This window comes from Artemia sp. Qi Xiang Cuo, chromosome 21 (genome assembly GCF_049724085.1).
Source record: "Artemia sp. Qi Xiang Cuo chromosome 21, ASM4972408v1, whole genome shotgun sequence".
Lineage (NCBI taxonomy): Eukaryota > Metazoa > Arthropoda > Branchiopoda > Anostraca > Artemiidae > Artemia > Artemia sp. Qi Xiang Cuo.
In genome coordinates this window covers 964,651-982,864 of record NC_142814.1, presented here as the reverse complement: position 1 = coordinate 982,864, position 18,214 = coordinate 964,651, and the positions used below count along the sequence as shown (strand labels likewise).

Here is an 18,214-nt window from a genome sequence, read left to right as displayed (position 1 = left end):
TCCATTTCTAAAGATAGCACTGACTCAAAAAAGTGTTCTTGTGCACAAAAGTCAAAGAAATCGGAAGAGATTGCGAATGTTTATGTTTATTGCGAAATGGAGTGTTGTTAAAGTTCTCGCTGACAAAGTATCGTCTAGTTGAATTTGTGATCGGCTTAATTGTGATAATTTGATGCAACAACGTAAAATGTTACATAAATATGTCAATAAAGCTACAAGGAATGATAGAAGACTGTCATTCTACATAGAATGATCGTAGATACTCTAACTCAGTACTGTCCTTTTCAGTTCAGTTCAGTTCAATGTGGGTTTTAATTCAAAAAAAAATATACTATAAAAATACACTTAACTCAATTACTTGTGCATTGATGCACGTTTGGGCCCGTAATAATTACACACTCTAAATACAGCGTGGCCTCCACGCTGTAGTGTGGAATACAGCGTGGCCTCATCCACGCTCCTGAAGATATCAGGGGTGAATCTCCAGCATTTTTATTGGGGAGGCAACAGGGATTCACATCCGGATAGTTAAGGGGTATGGGATTTATGATAATTTTTTTGGTACTGTTCTATTATCTGTAAGACACGCGAGAAGTGAAGCTTGGTTAATGCTAATGAAATAAAACTAAATAGGATGAAAATATTATAGTTCAGAAACAAATTTCGGCTATATATTTGCACATCAGGAGGGGGTTGGGGCAAAGCTTAGCATATATTAAATACGTAACCTAACCTAGGTACCGTCCTCCCCCCCCCGAAACCCCCCAAAAATAGTAGTTTAAATATTGTAAACGCAATGAGATACCCCGGTTTGTGATCGAATTCTTTATTGACAGATACCCGTTTGACTACTTTCTTTATCATCTATCGAGCATGTGTTACAGATGAAAGAACAGTACCTTCTTTCTCCTCATTATTGGGGGGGGGCAGCCCCCCCACCCAAACGACGCCCCTGAAGAAAGGCAACTACTTTCTTGCACATAGAACATTAACAAACAGTGGAAAAGATGTTTTAACAATGCATTAAATCAGCCAGTTCCTCAGCAACCACTTTGTACCGCGATATACCCCTGTCTCCAGCTTGGAGTATAGTCGGTCCTATTTTGCACGAAGAGATTGATGTTGAACTGAGGGCTCCGGAGTAAGACAGGAGGATCTCCAATCCCCAAAGTTGTTCCCAGCAGTTATTGCCTTGGTTTTGCGACCCTGTCAATTTCTTGGGGGGTTTCCAACTCGATACTGAGTGGCCGTTTCATGATGACAATTTGGAAGAGAATGGTTTTCAGATGGTACAAATACAAAACAGCCCTTGATAACTGACAAAATTTCCATAATATGTTTATGGCATTGGAGCCACCTAACTTTTATGAAGTAAAGCATCATTCACAATGAGATTTTACTAATACCGAGGTTTAGCTAGCGCTAATTTGAGCCAATTGGAATTTTTCATAGAGTTTTTCAGCCAATTAGAAATTAAATGAAGAACCTGATAGTATCAAATTACCACTTTGCTGAATTTTTTTTTTTTTCTTCTTTGATCTCGCCTATTTCTCATGAAATTTGCCACTAAACCAGACATGCACACTGGGAAGGGAAATGAGAGAAATTTCTCTTTCTCATGAGCAATATTTTAGAAAGTATGTTTAAGTGCCCCATTAAATCCATTTTCTTAAATGTTAAAGAGCAATAGCTAAAAACGATAATTTCAAATCATTTGTATCGGTATCAGTTTTATAGATTCGCAGAAAGCCAACATTTCTCGGGTCGTTAAATATGATATTACCTAGTAATTCTTCAGTCGACATTTTACAACTTTTCTTTCCACGAAAAACGGATATGGAACTAATAACTAAGGGGAAGTCCCGCAATAATTATCCCTGTCATACCGTCTTATGACGATAAAAATTTGTGTTCGTAGTTCTTGATTTTAGCCTCTGTAGTTGCTAACTTGTTTCGTGACTAAATTTCTATAGGTCAAAGTATGCTGACTGGAAGAAATAACTTAAATTCTTGTCATAAATGCATACAGTACGAAACTTGCGGGAAGAGGGGGGGGGGGTTAAGGGATTTATGGGGAACGGAAGAGTTTTTTGGGAGATGTTTCTGATAATTTTCAAATCGTGAGGTATTGAAGTGTTACCTTCTAAGGAATAATAGCATGTGTGCAAAATCTTGAAATGCAAAAAATGACCCCTTGTTTTTTTGTTGTTTTTTGTTCGTCTGTGTATGTTGAATAAAATGAAGTCCAACAACGCGAGGCTTACATGGAGGGGTAAGGGCGGTGAATTTCCTTCCTCTTAAATACTAATTTTTTTCCGAATTTCTAGGTACTTTTTATTCAAATTATCGGTACTTTCCCATTATGTGGGCCTGTCACGAAAAAAAACAATGGAAACCAGTCACGAAATAGACCGAGACGTGTGATGAAAAACAGGTTTACTCTGCCTTGTGGGATATAAACAAAGGGTTTCTCACTCCAGGAACTGTATTTAAACTGTTTTTTTTTTGTGGTTTATGGGGGGGAGGCAAGGGCGGATCCAGGATTTTTTTTGGGGGGGGGATTACTAATTTTTTATTCAGTTTTCAACTAATTTTACTGATTTTTACCTAGGTTTTACTAATTTTCGACTCGGTCAAAAATTTCGGGGGGGGGGGGTTCAAACCGGGTAACCCCCCCCTGGATACGGCCTTGGGGGAAGGTACCTAGGTTAGGTTCGGTTACGTATTTAATATATGGTCTGCTTTGCCCCCCCCCAACCCCACCTCTAATATCCCAATATATAGCCCAAATTTGTTTCTAAACTATTATATATTCATCCTATTTTATTTCATTAGCATTAACCAAACTTGACTTTTTAGAAAGGCCCACGTAATGGGAAAGTACCAAATTATCAAATAAAATGTTGTTATATATAAAGTAAAGTTCATAAATAAAGTAAACCTTGTATAAAAGTTTTATATAATGAGTAAGATGTCTTTTTTGTTACTTATTTACTACTCTTTTTTTATTATTATGCATGAATAAAGGAGTCAGTATAAAAGTGGGCCATCTTCAGGAAAAAAGATCCTGGACTTGGGATTCGGATTGAATAAGGAATTAAAATTACCAAAGTATCCTCACTTTAAAAGGTAATTTAAAAAAAAGTATTTCCACAATTCCTAAGGGTTATATTGCTGTTGTAGATTTTTTCACCTCAAGGTCTAATTTCATGATGCTTTATTCAGTAATAACCATTTTATTTTATCTTAATTTAAATTATTCAGTGTTTTATAATCAGTATTTTTATTGTATTTCACTTTTTTGTTTAAATATAGCTCTGCATCGTATTAAATCTTTCGCACAGTGGGTTTACAATTTGTAGATCGAATCAAGAAAACAATCATCGAGACATAGACCATACTTTGATTCTAGATAATTTCGTATAATTCGCATACAATAACGTATTAACGGTATAAAGTTAACGGTATAAACGTATTAACGGTATAAAGTTAATCGAGTGTACTTTTGATTGAAATGATTCACTTTAAGCCTCTAAGCCTTCAAAACAGGACTTGATTTAAGAATGATCAAATTATTTGCTGCTGTAAAGTATTTGACTCTAATTTTTCTATTGTTTGAATGGAGATACTACCCACAGCTACCTCCCTCCCCATCAATAATATATCCGATTTATGGCAATAGCCGTACGAGTTGGATAACGTTCAAACATTTTATTTAATCTAGTTTAACCAATATTCAGGGTTTTTGTTTCATCCTGTAATTGGAGAAAAGGGTTACAGGTACTGAGAACTAACCCTGCCTTGAGTGCTATTTTTGAATTTATTGTCAACTTTTTTCAAAAGTGAAGTGGCTCTAAAACAAACGTACCGTTCAGGGACGTGCTCAGTGGAAGACCTTTGAGCTCGCTTGCTTTTCCCAACTACCACCACGGATACCACTTGTGTTAGGGCCAGGTATTTAGAAAAAGGGATGAGGCTTTAGCCCCCCCCCCCTTTCCGGGGGATAGAAATCTCGAAATTTTGTGATATTTACTTTCATTTTTCATATTTTTATTAAAATTTCCTACTAAATCAGGCATGAGCGCTGGGAAGATGAGGGGCATATTTTTAGATTCTATATTCCCCGTAAACAAAATACTGTGTAAGTGCCGGCGCTAAATTGTTTTTTTCTTTCTTTTTTTTGGTAGACTTGTATTTTTTCCAGTTCTTTAGAATTGATAGCTCAAAAATGCATTTTCTTTATTTCTCCTATTTGACGGGAAAATGTGCAATACAATGACATAGTTATTTTTATACGTGGGATGTCCCTTCTTTGAGTGTATTAAACCTTTTGCGAAATGAAATTTCTCATTGCCCACTTTCATTGTCTTTTAAACTAATAGCATTTTTGACAAATTTTTGGTGACTTTCTAAAAGATTGTTGCCTTTGTTTCACTTTTTTCGTCTTTAAATTAGTTTTTTTCCTTAGAAATTGTATCTCCTAGTTTTCAATATTGTTGCTACCTAAGATTTTCCGATCAATAGAAAATACTGTTTCTGTGGGAAAATATTTTCAGAGAAGATTTTCTTGGTTCCTTAGCATTCATTTAATATTTGAATTTAATGCAAATACAGGTTTGAAAGGGATTATCTGAAGTTTCTTATTTTTGTTTCTTAGCGTTTCATGTTTGAATTATTTATGTTTCTGGCAATATTCTTCTAAGAAGCAACTTTTCAAGGTTCAGTTTTTTTTCTGACTATGCAAGGAAATTTTTATCTGGTTACTCAGTGCCAGCAAATTAATCAAAAAATTAAATAGAATACAGCTGGAAGTGCCACCTGGTCTCTCGTCACTCTTAGACACACTTACGCCATGTCACACCTCGTCAGGCCAAGGGTGGCCTTCTTCTACCAATGGTGGTGCGCGTCACATGGTATACATGATTTTTGAAAATAGGCCCCCCCTCAAAAAGTGTATATCTGAAATAGTTGGTTCAATCGGCAAATATTTTGTCCGATATTACCTTCTAAATTAAAATAATATTTTGGTCAAATACTTATAGCTAATCCTAGCTTGCTTTGTCAAACAGTTCGTGGTAACGAACCGTAAGTGAGGGGCGGTTCGGTTCAATAGTAACCGAAACTCTTAAAAACTGAATTTTTTTAACAATATATACACCAAAAGAATTGGTTTTTTATACTGATTCCATGTATATAAAGTTCATTAAGTTTAATGTTGCCCACCAAACGCTACGAGCCTGAGAAAATTTGACCGATTTTCGAAAAAAAGGAGAAACGCCCCCAAAAAGTCAAGCGATTTTAATGAAAATTGTACGAGTAGATTCAGTATATCAGAGAACCTTACTAGAGGTTTCATGCTCCTATATACAAAAATTTAAAATTATGTATGTTTTACCAGAAGAAAGATCATGGATGCGTGTTTATTTTATTTTTTTATTTATATATTTGTTTCTGCTGTTCAAAATTGAGACAAAACTCGTATCAGGAGAAGTTGTAATTTTCATTTGAGGTAGGGAAAGACCAGGAATATATTAGTATAATTTATTAAGTTGTATCTCTGAACTCATCTCATGTCTACATAAGCCTTTAGCATGTACTTGAACAACTCCAACACCTTCGAATAAATAATCTCTTGATTTTAAATAATTTACTAAACTTATTTAAATAGATATACAAGCCAAACCTATAAGAAGACCGAAAGATTGGAGAAGGAGGTAGACACTATAAATTGTCATTGGGCTAGCTGTATCGATTGATTGAATGCGAGGAAATTTTTTTGTATAGATTTTTTACATTTCTAGTAATTTTCAACTGCAATCGTTAAAATATCTTTATATATACAATGTGTTTTGATATTCGACAGCGAGATACAACAAAGACTAACTTTAAAGAATCAATAGCTTAGAAAGTGGTTATTTTAGTATAAGATATTGTTCTAGGGAATGTCGTTTCTTTGTTGTCTCGGGAATAAGAAGTTGACCTCTTTTTGCTTGAAGTTCTGTCTCTTGGTTAGCAACAGTGCATTTCCATTTTCTTTCTTCCAAAGAGAATTCATGCATATAGAAAATCATTAAATGTTTATCTTCTAATTTTTTGTTTGTTTTTCCTTGACGCAAAATCCAGAACTTTTTTAGATCAAAAAATTGGCCTTAGAGGAGGGACACGAGTGCAGAAATTTAGGGGCGTTTACGGATATAATCAATTTTTAATGTTTGAAATTTTAATTTTATTAAAACAAAGTAGAGGACGTAGTTAATAAATACAATGATGAATATGAATAAGAAGTGAATATTTCATAAATTCTCGGGGATTTTGTGGGTTGCACCCCCTTCCTACCAAGTACCGTCATGGGATTGGTTCTGAACCCTATACTCCCACCCCAAAGCTGGTACCTATGGTAATGTGCACCCACGGGTGGAATTGTTGTCCTAAATACCCAAATTTTTTAGAAAGTTCTTTTGGAATTTGCCAGATATAGCCTATTCTTATGATCTTTTGCTGCTAAATAAAGTTTTGGTTGTTTATTTTTCTGTAAAAAAAAAAGAAAAGAAAAGGAACAATTGTAATGCTAGTGAACCGCTATAGAAACACGACAAAAACGAACAAAATCTTCAATTAATATTTGGAAAATTAATATAAGTTTTTGGTGAAAATTACGTGTACCCGATATTTTAACTCGACAGTTTAATACTCTAAAACTATAGTTAAAATGTTAGACAATATCAAAGATATATTAGTCATAAGTTTAAAGAAAATATAAATATATAGTGTTTAAGTAAAAGTGAATCTATTACGTACTTTTGATTACACTTAAGACCGCAAAGGTTGAATGTGTTGCAGGAATCGACGTGGGAGATGGGACCTGGTGCCCAGACTTGTCCTTCAATACTTACGTACAATTTTAATAAATAATTGCCCAAATTAATATATATCCTAGTATTCCTATCGCAACCATTAGTTTAATTTACAAACAGTCGTGCTTAATTGCTCAAATTTGCTTTTTAGTTTTTGGTGCTCCATTGTGCAAATCTTTCGACCCCTCTTTGCAACCAGCACCAAGTATAGTCATGAGATGTATTGAAACTATCGAGTCTCAACTGAATGCAAATCCCTCGTTAGATGGCTCTAAAGTATACTTAACAACTGTTCTTACTAAAGATATGCGACAAGTTAAAGCCGAAATCGAAAAATGTAAGTATTTTTTCTTCTATCCCCCTGAATCTTTGAAGGGGGAAAAGTATCCAGGAGAGGAGGGTTACAGGTTTTCAACCCCCTCCTCTCCGAAATTTTTGTCGTACTCGTAAAAAATAACAAAATCTATGTCAACAAAATTTTGTTCCGCTTGTGAATCCCCCCCCCCAAAAAAAAAATACGGCGTTGGAATGGGGGTTAAAGGTGAGTTTCTGTGCTCATTTTTGAAGTTTATTCACCCCACGGAGTATCTTCGCCCTGGTGGTAGTGGATCCAGAAGTTTTTCCCATGCATTGGATGCAATCGACTTTTGTACAGCTTCCGCTTACATTTGTACAAGTCGTTGAAGCCAAAAATAAGCACGGATCTGTCAAAACAAAAAATTCTTCAAAATTCTAGGCAGCCATTATTTGTTCTTGCCCTAAGTTTGTTAATATAATGCTTCCCTATACCTTTGTTACTAATACCGAGATTGTGCTAACACTATTTTAAGCCGATCAGATTGTTTATAGAATTTTCTGATTGGCTGAAATATTCTAGGAAAAGTTTTGATTGACTTAAATGGTTACCAGCTAAACCTTGGTATTAGTAATATTTCATTGTCTAATTGCTGAGAAGAAAACGAAGCTTTTGTCAAAGCTAATCAGCTTCAGTGGGTGGGACATTTTTCCAGAAACTTTTTTTGATGATTTTTCACCAGTATTTCTTTTAATTTGGCATCCAATACTACCAAAAACTGTAAAACTACATATGGACCCTCCTCCAGCCACGGTGTTCAGAGGAGCTGCCCCCCTCCCAATTTGGATGGTTCTACCCTTGCTGCTTCAACAACGGTCGAGAAAAGATCGAAAGATCAATCGAAAAAAATTGTAATGGAGACCAAAATCAGAGTCATATCGGGCTTTGAAGGGTTGTGATGTCGTCATTCTTTTGGTTTTTGTTCTTAAAAGGACACTAGCACTAAAAACCCACAATTGAATGAGCCTTTTCCCAGCTTTTTACGACTATCATTTCTGTATTGTAACCTCTGGGGTGAAACTCAATAATAAATGGGAGACATCATTGTTCTACTAACTCAACCACCCATTGGTTCATCTCATGAAACTCAAGAGTGGGTCATGCCCGCTTATTTTTAGTGTGTTTAAGGTGATACGGTGTGTTTAAGGTGTTTTTTAGTGTGTTTAAGGTGTTTTTTTAGTGTGTTTAAGGTGATACGGTACTTTAAATAATCTCGTTTATTAAAAACCTTTTTAGTCCGTGTGGTCAAACTGTTTAGGTACTGTTACAGGCAGTGGCGTATCTGCTCCATTTTTAATTGCGGAGGGAGGGTTAAGAGGGCCCTACATCCGGATAGGCAAGGGTTATGGGCTATATAACCATTAATATACCAATGGTATACCATAATACCATTAATGTATATAGTATAACCATTAATGGCTATATAACCATTAATAATATGGGCTGTGTAACCATTTTTCTCCAAATCAATGAGGGGGTGAAGCTGCCCTCCCCCTCCCCGAAACGACGCCTCTGGTTACAGGTACTTTTACTGTTTGGCCAGAAATTACATTTCCGGATGAAATAAAAGCATAAGTTGTGAGTCTTCAGGCAGTGTTGAACTTTATTATATACTTTAGTTGAGAAATTGAACTAACAAATTGTTAATTGAGTTCGATCTGGTAAATAATTTGGGATTAATTTTTTGTATCTACAGCTATTATTATTGATGTTAATTTATAGGGCTCGTTGCAGAGATAATTTTAAATTAGTTAATTCTGTACTTCTTTTCATGTTCATAGTTGCATGACCAATCAATGGCAGTTACACAGGAAATGGATTTTTTAATATTTCTTAGTAGATTTTTTTCATAAATACTTTATTTAATGTCTGCATGCTTACTTACATCTCGGATATTCTTAGAGCGGGGGGGGGGTTGAAGCCATTCCTCCTGTCAGGTCATATATAAGAGGTCGACACGGCGCTCTAGCTAATGTCTTGCGAGATACTTTGGTTATTGAAGTTGATATATCTTTAAACTGAAACCGAGACAACGAGATATAATTTATGAAAATTACGGAAAATTGAGAAGTCGATGTTTAATGAAAAGGGTCCCCATATGCAGCTCTTTAGCTCCTGATTGTATCGGGCAAAAAAAGCTCAAACATAAGGTACTAAACAGCTTAAGAAGGTGTAACTTTCCTTTATAGGGTGTATTTGCCTTTGAGAATTTTATTTTTCAATTTTTTTTTTTTTTTTGAGAAAAAGTGTTGTCAAATTTAACTAGTTAATTTGCTTATTTATTTTTCACGGTTCAACGTGGCAATACTGACGTAAATATTTAACTGCCCTAAAAACTTCATAATTTTGAAATAATCAAAAGTAAAATCTTAGAAAATCACAGTTGTTAGGTAGAAATAGACCTAATATAAAATGGGTCCAGGGAGCAAAAAATGTTTATATTTTAATGTTCTTGGTATTTTAATACAAGCTCCACACGGTTTACATCCTCAGGGTTGTGGGTCAGATAATTTCACCACTGTGAACACAATAATTTGAGGGGGCCAAAATTTTTTCGTTAAGGTAAATGATTCCAAAATTGTATTTTGTTTTTGAAAGTATTATCACTTTATATTAATTCATAGGCTCGTTGTCGAAATAATTTTAATTTCATGGCTCTTTACTTTATCTTCGTTCAGCTCATTAATTATATAGTTGCGTGACTAATCAATGGCAGTTAAACAGGAAATGACGTTTTGATATTTTTCTTGAAGAGTTTCTATTGTGGATAATTGGATGGTTTTTTTTTTAAATAATTTTTTCTTCTTGTTAACATTTCAAAAATGAATTGTTAACAAGCATAAAATAAGTTTTGATGAAGTATCAAGCCTCACTTCAGAACTCCGGAAGATAGAGGGACATCGTTGGTATGACTTGCACCAACCTCCACCCACCAGTCAGTAACACCAACCTCCTGTCCCGCACGATGCAGGCTCCATAATACCTGTCAGTTGCGCAACGTACATTGATATGGTACGGCCGCCTTCTCCGAATATCACAAGAAACCTCTTGTCGCATCTTATTTCATTTCAGCTGTGTGGTCGCTGGATGGAAATGACCACGCGGTAGCCAAAGAGCAAGATGGTCTGACAGTCTACATCACTTTCTAAGTAAGGCAAGCACAAGACCTGAAGATACATCCGCGACAGCGCAAGACCGGGCTTACTGGAGAAGGATAGTGTCTGCTCTCTCGACGCTGACGCCAAGTCAGCAGCAGGGTTGTCAACTTGCACACTCTCCGTGTGAAATGCACTCTTTTTTTACCTCAGAGGGGAAGCGGAAGAGTGAAAATCACTCTTTTTGGGTGTTAGTTTTCATTCACTTTGAACGTCAGTAGTTGGTGGCTTCGTCAGAAGTGTAATTAACCCAAGGAAAAGGGTTACCAACTTACACACTTTTCATTTGAAATGCACTGTTTTATACCTCAGAGGTGATGCGCAAGCTTTGGCAGCCCTGCGTATAAATTTTTTGACTTGCACTCTTTTTGAGCAAAAATCACTCTTTTTTACCTTGATTTGCACTCTTTTTGGACGTCAGTGGTTGGCAACCATGATCAGCAGGAGAATTAAGTCAAGTCACTTCAGAACTCGGCCGTAAAAGCGTCTCTTCTCTTTTATTTTTGTGTTTAATGTATGTCTTCCTCTTTTTTGCAATATAGCTGAGCGATTGTCTCAACGACAAAATTTGCATTTTTCTTATTTATTTACTAGTTGTGAATGGCTTCGTTTTCTTATTTTTCCTACGGTTTCTTGTGTTTTGCCAGTGTGGTCTCAAAATTTATTTCATTAGATTTCCTACATCTTGAGTCCTCATCCCAGAATTCCTGATGATCTAATTCTAGCTTTATATCGTGCGTAAGCTACCCCAAATTTTACTCTCAAGTAGCGGTTTTAAATACCATGAATATTGCTGACGCAAGTGAAAGTATGATAAGCACTAGATTCAACGCTCCCTCAAACTTCTCCATATATACGAATTTTTTTTCCATATTTTCTTTAATTGGGATAGAATTTACAATTTTTTTTAGTAATTTCCGTTTTTGAATAATGCAGCCCCCTCCCCCCTCAAACAAACATCTGCAAACGCGCTTCGTACAATCGTATTTCAATGTCAGAGGCGAAATTGGTCTACAAGTCTCATTTGCACCCAAGTATCACGATTTGAACCAGTGTGTTTGCGCAATGTCAATGTGCGCATGTCTAATGATGGTTATTAGAAACCCTACCAGAAGTGCCAAATTCTAAACAGAAGGATCGTAAAATTCCTATTTTGCTTGAAAAAAGAGGGGTTTTCATTGGCGTTGACTGTGAAAACTTTTAACTTGTTCCGCCGACTATTGTCTAATTTTTTTACTCTTCTTCGTTTTTCTTCCTGTAAAATATACAATTTTTTTTTTGTCTTAGCTTTCTCGTTTTATCAGTAAGTCTAATTGGCATATTCCTGAGCCTTTATTGTAAGTAACCAAGCTGTTTTCTGAGACGTAAATATACTTTTATTATATTCTAAATGTGCGTTTCGAAACCGCTTTTTAGCAAATTAATTTAACTAATTTGGTCACGGATCTTTTGATTCAGTTAGACCCAGAAAACTGTAAAATAATTTATTTTGACGAGAATTGTTTTATTTCGTGACAGAACGTGTATAGCGGAAAAAAATGCGGTGGAAATAATAGTTGTTCCTTCCTGTCCTTTCAGCACGCACATAAATGAACGGATCCTACGAGAACCATAAAATTTGCAAGTTCGGGAATTTGCAAATTTATGAGTTTTAGCACATTTATAATTTCTGTTCCTTCCTGTCCTTGCAGCACGGCCGCGATTCGAACGAATCCTAAGAGAAAAGGTAAAATTATATGCGAATTTCTAATTTCTGATAATTCGTTTTGAAGTTCTTATTCCTTTCGATGAAACCCCTTCAATGAAATCCTCTCATTATGAGCATACTTGGAAGGAATAGGGCCATGACCATATCTTCAACCATGAGGATTTTCCAAGGAGACTTAAATGAAGATAATAAAAACGTATTTTTCTTAATCCAGGGGGGGGGCGCATGTATTTATGTTTTGGATGGACTATACACTATGGGGGGGGCGACTTTCAGAAATCAAGTACACCAGGTGCCATTTGCCTAGTGGAATTGCACCAAGCGTTACGGGGACTGTGCTACGCGTGGCAGAACTGTATCACGCATGGCAGAACTCGGCGACACATGTGGTGCTCTAGGATGTACATCAGGTAGCAGGAAATGGGTTGCTCCTCGCTTTAGACTTGGGTTTTGTGTGGTCATTTCTATTATGTATTTTTAATACTTAATGAATTTTAATGATAGGAATTTTAACACTTTTAGCATTGGACCATTTCAAATGGAAGCAACTGGAAACGCACATTGTTGCCAACGTTTTGAAAAAGTATTTGAGGGAATTGTTAGATCCTGTTATACCAACACATTGGTATGAGAAATTCATCGAATTAGCAAGTATGTAATTTGTATTTCTAGAGCTATATAAAACACTATATATATATATATATATATATATATATATATATATATATATATATATATATATATATATATATATATATATATATATATATATTATAAATATATATATATATATATATATATATATATATATATATATATATATATATATATATATATATATATATATATATATATATATATATATATATATATATATATATATATATATATATATATATATATATATATATATATATATATATATATATATATATATATATATATATATATATATATATATATATATATATATATATATATATATATATATATATATATATATATATATATATATATATATATATATATATATATATATATATATATATATATATATATATATATATATATAAAGTACACAATTCTTCGTCTATCAGTTAATCTATGACAATCTACAGAGTTTACTTTCTTTTTTCTCAAATGGTGTTTATTATTTTGCATAATTGAAGTTTTAGATTGAGTCTGTTTTCCATATTTTAGCCTTAGAGGAAAGCTCAATTGTTGGTGCTTCTCGAATGGTATACCCGTATGCCCTGTTCTTTAGTTCTTCGTTTCCTATCGTTATAATAAGTTTTATTGCAACTAAATCGCATGGTAATTAGTTATCATTATGCCAAACTTGCAGTTATCAGCAATCACGCTATAAAAATCACACTTTAATTGGCGACCGGGGCTTCCCCGTTCAACTTTTCTATCTGCTTGTCACTGAGCTGACATTGGATAGGCCTAAGCCTTTTTTTCTGCTTACTCCGGGGGGTTTTTCGTTACAAGCTTGGGTTACAATCCTTTAAGGTTTTTATTGCAGTGATGGTTGATTTTGGGGTTTTTAAATTAGTAGTTTGAAAATGTGTGAAGAAAGGACTACCCCTCGCAAAAATGTCGTAACTGTTCTTTTGTAAGATTTCAGCACAAATGAAATACAATCTTGCACAAGCGGGTTATACGGACATGGCGAGTATTGGCCAGACCTGTCCAAATAAAAGAAAAACATTTTTTAAACCGCAGATTATATATGATGGATTACTTAAATGAGCTTAAAAGAATTATCGATGCGATATTTGATTTAGAATTGCAGCAAAATCCCAATCGGATTTAGAGGGTTATGCTATTTCGATAAATTTGATAAATTTATGGTATCTTTTCAGTTTTCAGTAAAATACGTTTTAGTTTCAGTAAGTCATGTGGATATGGCAAGTTTGGCAGACTTATCCAACTAAAAGAAAATATTTTTATACCGCAGATTATACCTGATGGATTATAAATGGCTAAGAATAATCCATTTTTACTAATTTTTAGTTTACTATTGGAAAGTATTCATTTCGCTTTTTCAGGCTTTGAAGGTCTTATTCGTTAGAATACTGAAGGTCCAGGTTATATGTAATTAGACTTCCAAAGAAATGGGCTAGAAATAGAAATGAGCTAAGAATTATCGATGCCCTAAAATGAGAGCAAAACTCATACCGGGCTTAGAGGCTGGGGCTATTTTGATAAATTCGAGCAATTTTTTTTGTATTATTTTAGCTTTCAGTAAAATAAGTTTTAGTTTCAGTGAAATACAGTTTTGCACAAACAGGCCATGTGGACAAAGCAAGTTGACCATGCTTATCCGACTAAAATAAAAAACATTTCGTTACCACAGATTACGTCTGATGGAATACTTATGTTCTTCAATGAATTATTTGATTTAAAATCAGAGCAAAAACCCGATCCGGTTCAGAGGGTGGGGCTATTTATATAAATTTGAGAAATTTATGGTATCTTTTTGGTTTTCAGCAAAGATCTTATTCTAGCCTTTTGGGTGGTTTGAGGTGAAAGAAATACCACACGTCTTCGTAGCAAATTTTATTCGTTTTAAGTTAACTTCATTGTACAATCGCACATTGTGAATTGTGTTCGTTTGGATACGGCAAGTTTTTCAGGCTTTTCCAACTAAAAGAAAACGTTTTTATAGCACATAATGTGTCTAATGGAGTATTTAGATGCAACTTAAAGAATTATCGATGCCATATTTAATCTAAAATTGAAGCAAAAAGACGAAATTGATCTAAATCGAAGTGAAGCAAATATACAAAAAAAATTTGTTCCCAGTAAGGCGCACATTCTATCCTCTTGAGTGGTTTGAGGAGGCAGAAATACGACACTTCTTGAGTGGTTTGAGGAGGCAGAAATACGACACTTCTTTGTGGCCAATTTTGGTCCTTTCAAGTTTAACTTCATTTATGCATTGCTGTTGGTTTTCATGTTGGTATTCATGTTGGTTTTCATTACAGATACTTATATGTTCTCAATTCACCCTTCAACTTTATGGAAAACCTTCTATTTAAAATTAATCTCAGCAAAAATTCAGCCAGTTTTAGAGAATGGGGCTTCTCGAATCTCTAGAAATTTCAGTTCTAAGCGTTCTAGATTTTACAATGAAGCTGCTTAGAATAATATCCATTAAAAAAAGAACTCCCCGCAATGAAATTAAAACTCCACGCATGAAAGCCAATGGAATTAAACCATGTTTATTCTGGATTTTTTTTTTTTGGAACCACTTGCATCTGATAATCTTTGTTTACACCATACTGAAAAAGAATAATTTTTTTGAAAAGTATATTAACTTTTAGCAAAAAAAAATGCTATATTCTGTTGATAGCATGGTCCAATTTTCTTGATTGAAGAGACATCTACGAGAGAACAAGACCGTAGTTGGGTCTTTTTCCCCTGAAATTATAGGGAAAAGACTATGCCATATTCTGTTGATAGTTTGGCCCAGTTTGCTTGGATAAGAAGAGACATATGAAAAAAATCTAGTTAGACCTTTTTTCCCTAACATTTTAAGGAAAAGTTAGACCTTATGCTGTTAATGGTATGGCCCAATTTTTCTGCCTGAGAAGAAACATATGAAAGATAAGGAAACAAAACTGTAGTTAGGCCTTTTTTCCCTTGAAATTTTGTTGGGAGAAGGGGGCCAAATATGTCATATTCTATTGATAGTATGGTCGAATTGCTTGGTCGAGGAGAGTCATATAAGAGAAAAGAATGGAAATCCGTGGTTGGGCTGCGGCTTTGCCCTAAAACTTTGGGGGAAAGGTTATAAGGTAAAGAAAACTGAGGATTTATTAGATAACTACAAGTGTTCTCTTTTGCAACTTGATTTTCTTTGCGTAATAAAAAAAAGTTTTGTTTTTGTGTCCGTTCATACATTAATCATGATTCGAATTTTTTACGTATTAAATCAGCATGATAACTGTCGACATTTAGTGATCAGTTCTTTTACCATAACCTTTTTTTTACGAGTTTATGCGTGGTATCTGCTGTATATGCTATTAAAAATATGAAGGAATTGTTTATCCGGCATATTTTCGCATGAATTAGTCTCGTTATTCAAGTTATGTATTAAGAGTATTCAAATCAAGAACTTTATTAAATCAAGGTTCAATCGGTCAATAGTTTAAAACTACCAAAATTATGGTGGCAGATTCTAGTATTACCGGCCACACTCCCGTCTTGGGTCTTCGTCGGTTTTCGGTCACCTAGAACATTTTCCACTTTCTAAGAGGGTTTGCCGCTTCTGTTGTAGATTTATATCACCCCTGAGCTTTCAGTACTGTGCATTGGACTTAGGTCAGTTGGGGATGTACCTTGAAAGACTGGAAGGTCATGGCCGCATTTGCACTGTACTGGAAAGCATGTCCTTAAGTAATGCGAAAAATTTAGTTTGTAATTCAGATACATTATTGTGCTTGTATTTGGAAACAGTTGAAAACAAGACTGGTGGCAAATGAGATATTTAAATATACCCGGCGCCTCGAATTTAGGAGTAAAAAGCCCCCCGCCCCCTAAAATTCAGCTAATGGGCTCCAATGTTCTCCATGTTTATGTAAAATAAGCTAAAGTAAACAAATGCTTCATTTTTTTTTTGGGGGGGGGGGAATAAAGCGGTTGTCCTCAACTATCAGACGCCTCCCTCCCCTAGCCCGTACTTAGAAGAATCCTCATATTTCCCACCCCCGAGATTCACCCGTTGATACATTAATAACAGATGGGGCAGCTACAGCCAACTCCGTTGAAAAAACTTGTGCTTGATATTCATTCGTGGAGTTTACGTTTGGACCGCATTTAGATTCTCATCTCAAGACCGCATATCACATGGCTAACCGATTTTTTGAGTTTCGTCCAACGCATCTATGATGATAATAAGATGAATTTAGCTTTGTTTGTCAAAATTTGAATTGAATCAAAATTCAAACGAAAACAAAATTAAATCGAATTTAAACACATTCTAAATGTTTCAAACCGCTAAGTGGAATTTTTATGTTTTTTTAATGCTCCTATATGGGGGAGGGGGGAGGGGGGGTTAATCAGTATTTGGTAATATGAATTCAGCTTTGCTTGGTCGAAGTTATTGTCAAAATATTGTATTGTGGCATAGACGTATGGCATTATTTCCTAGGTTCAGTCGAATAATGTGTGTTTAATTTTTAGAAATCCGGGACGACAGTGCTGCCGTGAAGATATGTCACTTGGTGCGTCAACTTCCTGAACACCATCTATCCACCTTAACGTATATTATGGATCACTTAAGACGAATTATGGACCTTTATAGCGAAAGGGGTGGTTTAACAAGAGCGAAGGATATCCCCACGGGTCTCATACAAGTTTTTTCGCATATTTTGCTGCGGCCGCCTTGGGAGAAAATTATGTAAGACATTAAACATTTTTTCTCATTTAAGGTTTTACAGACTTATTTATTATTATGTATTTTTTTTTAAAGAAGACAACTGTAATGAAAATGTAAATAAAATAAATGTAAGTAAATAAAAAACGATTTTTGTTTTCACCATTGGTAAAGGCTTCAGGATGTGAAGTCGAAATATTCAGACTTTAATTGTTAATTATGTACTAAAAAGTTTCTTTTTTTTACTGTCATATTAAAATATTTTACCCGTTTTATGATATTTTAATCGCAATTTTAAGTGGAAAGGCAGTGTAATCTGAAGAAATTATTTACTTCAGAAGAAATATCTGCAATTTTTGCATTTATTGTTTATGTGTAGATTTACTTATTCTATTTATTCAACAGAATATCTGTTGTGCCCCCCCCCTTGAACATTTTGAAAAAACGTCTTTTTTGGGTATTTTAACACTGACTGCACTTTTTTTTAAGAGCTTGTTCTGCGGTGGCCAGGGGCGAATCTCCAGCATTTTTATTGGAGGGGCAAGAGGGGTCCATACCTGGATAGTCAAAGGGCATAGGATGTATAATATTTTTTTCTCCACATTATTGGGGGGGGGCAACTGCCCCCCCTCCCTTGTCACCCCCAAACGAAGCCCCTGGCGGTAGCCATAAAAAGAAAATAACTTAGATACTTTTTTGTAAGGGCCGGTGAAACATTATTTTGCCTCCTTGTCCCTGCATAAAATTCCAGATCCACTT

General features: G+C 34.9%; 1 protein-coding gene across 1 annotated transcript in view; it reads left to right on the top strand.

The window, feature by feature from the left end:
* Pi3K21B (phosphatidylinositol 3-kinase regulatory subunit alpha) overlaps positions 1-18,214 on the top strand; it is a 293,295-nt gene that overhangs the window by 221,729 nt on the left and 53,352 nt on the right. Inside the window, exons 9-11 of the mRNA XM_089106583.1 lie at positions 7,006-7,191; positions 12,595-12,723; positions 17,263-17,479. Of these exons, the coding sequence (XP_088962709.1) occupies positions 7,006-7,191; positions 12,595-12,723; positions 17,263-17,479 (532 nt within the window). The remainder of the gene's footprint in view (positions 1-7,005; positions 7,192-12,594; positions 12,724-17,262; positions 17,480-18,214) is intronic.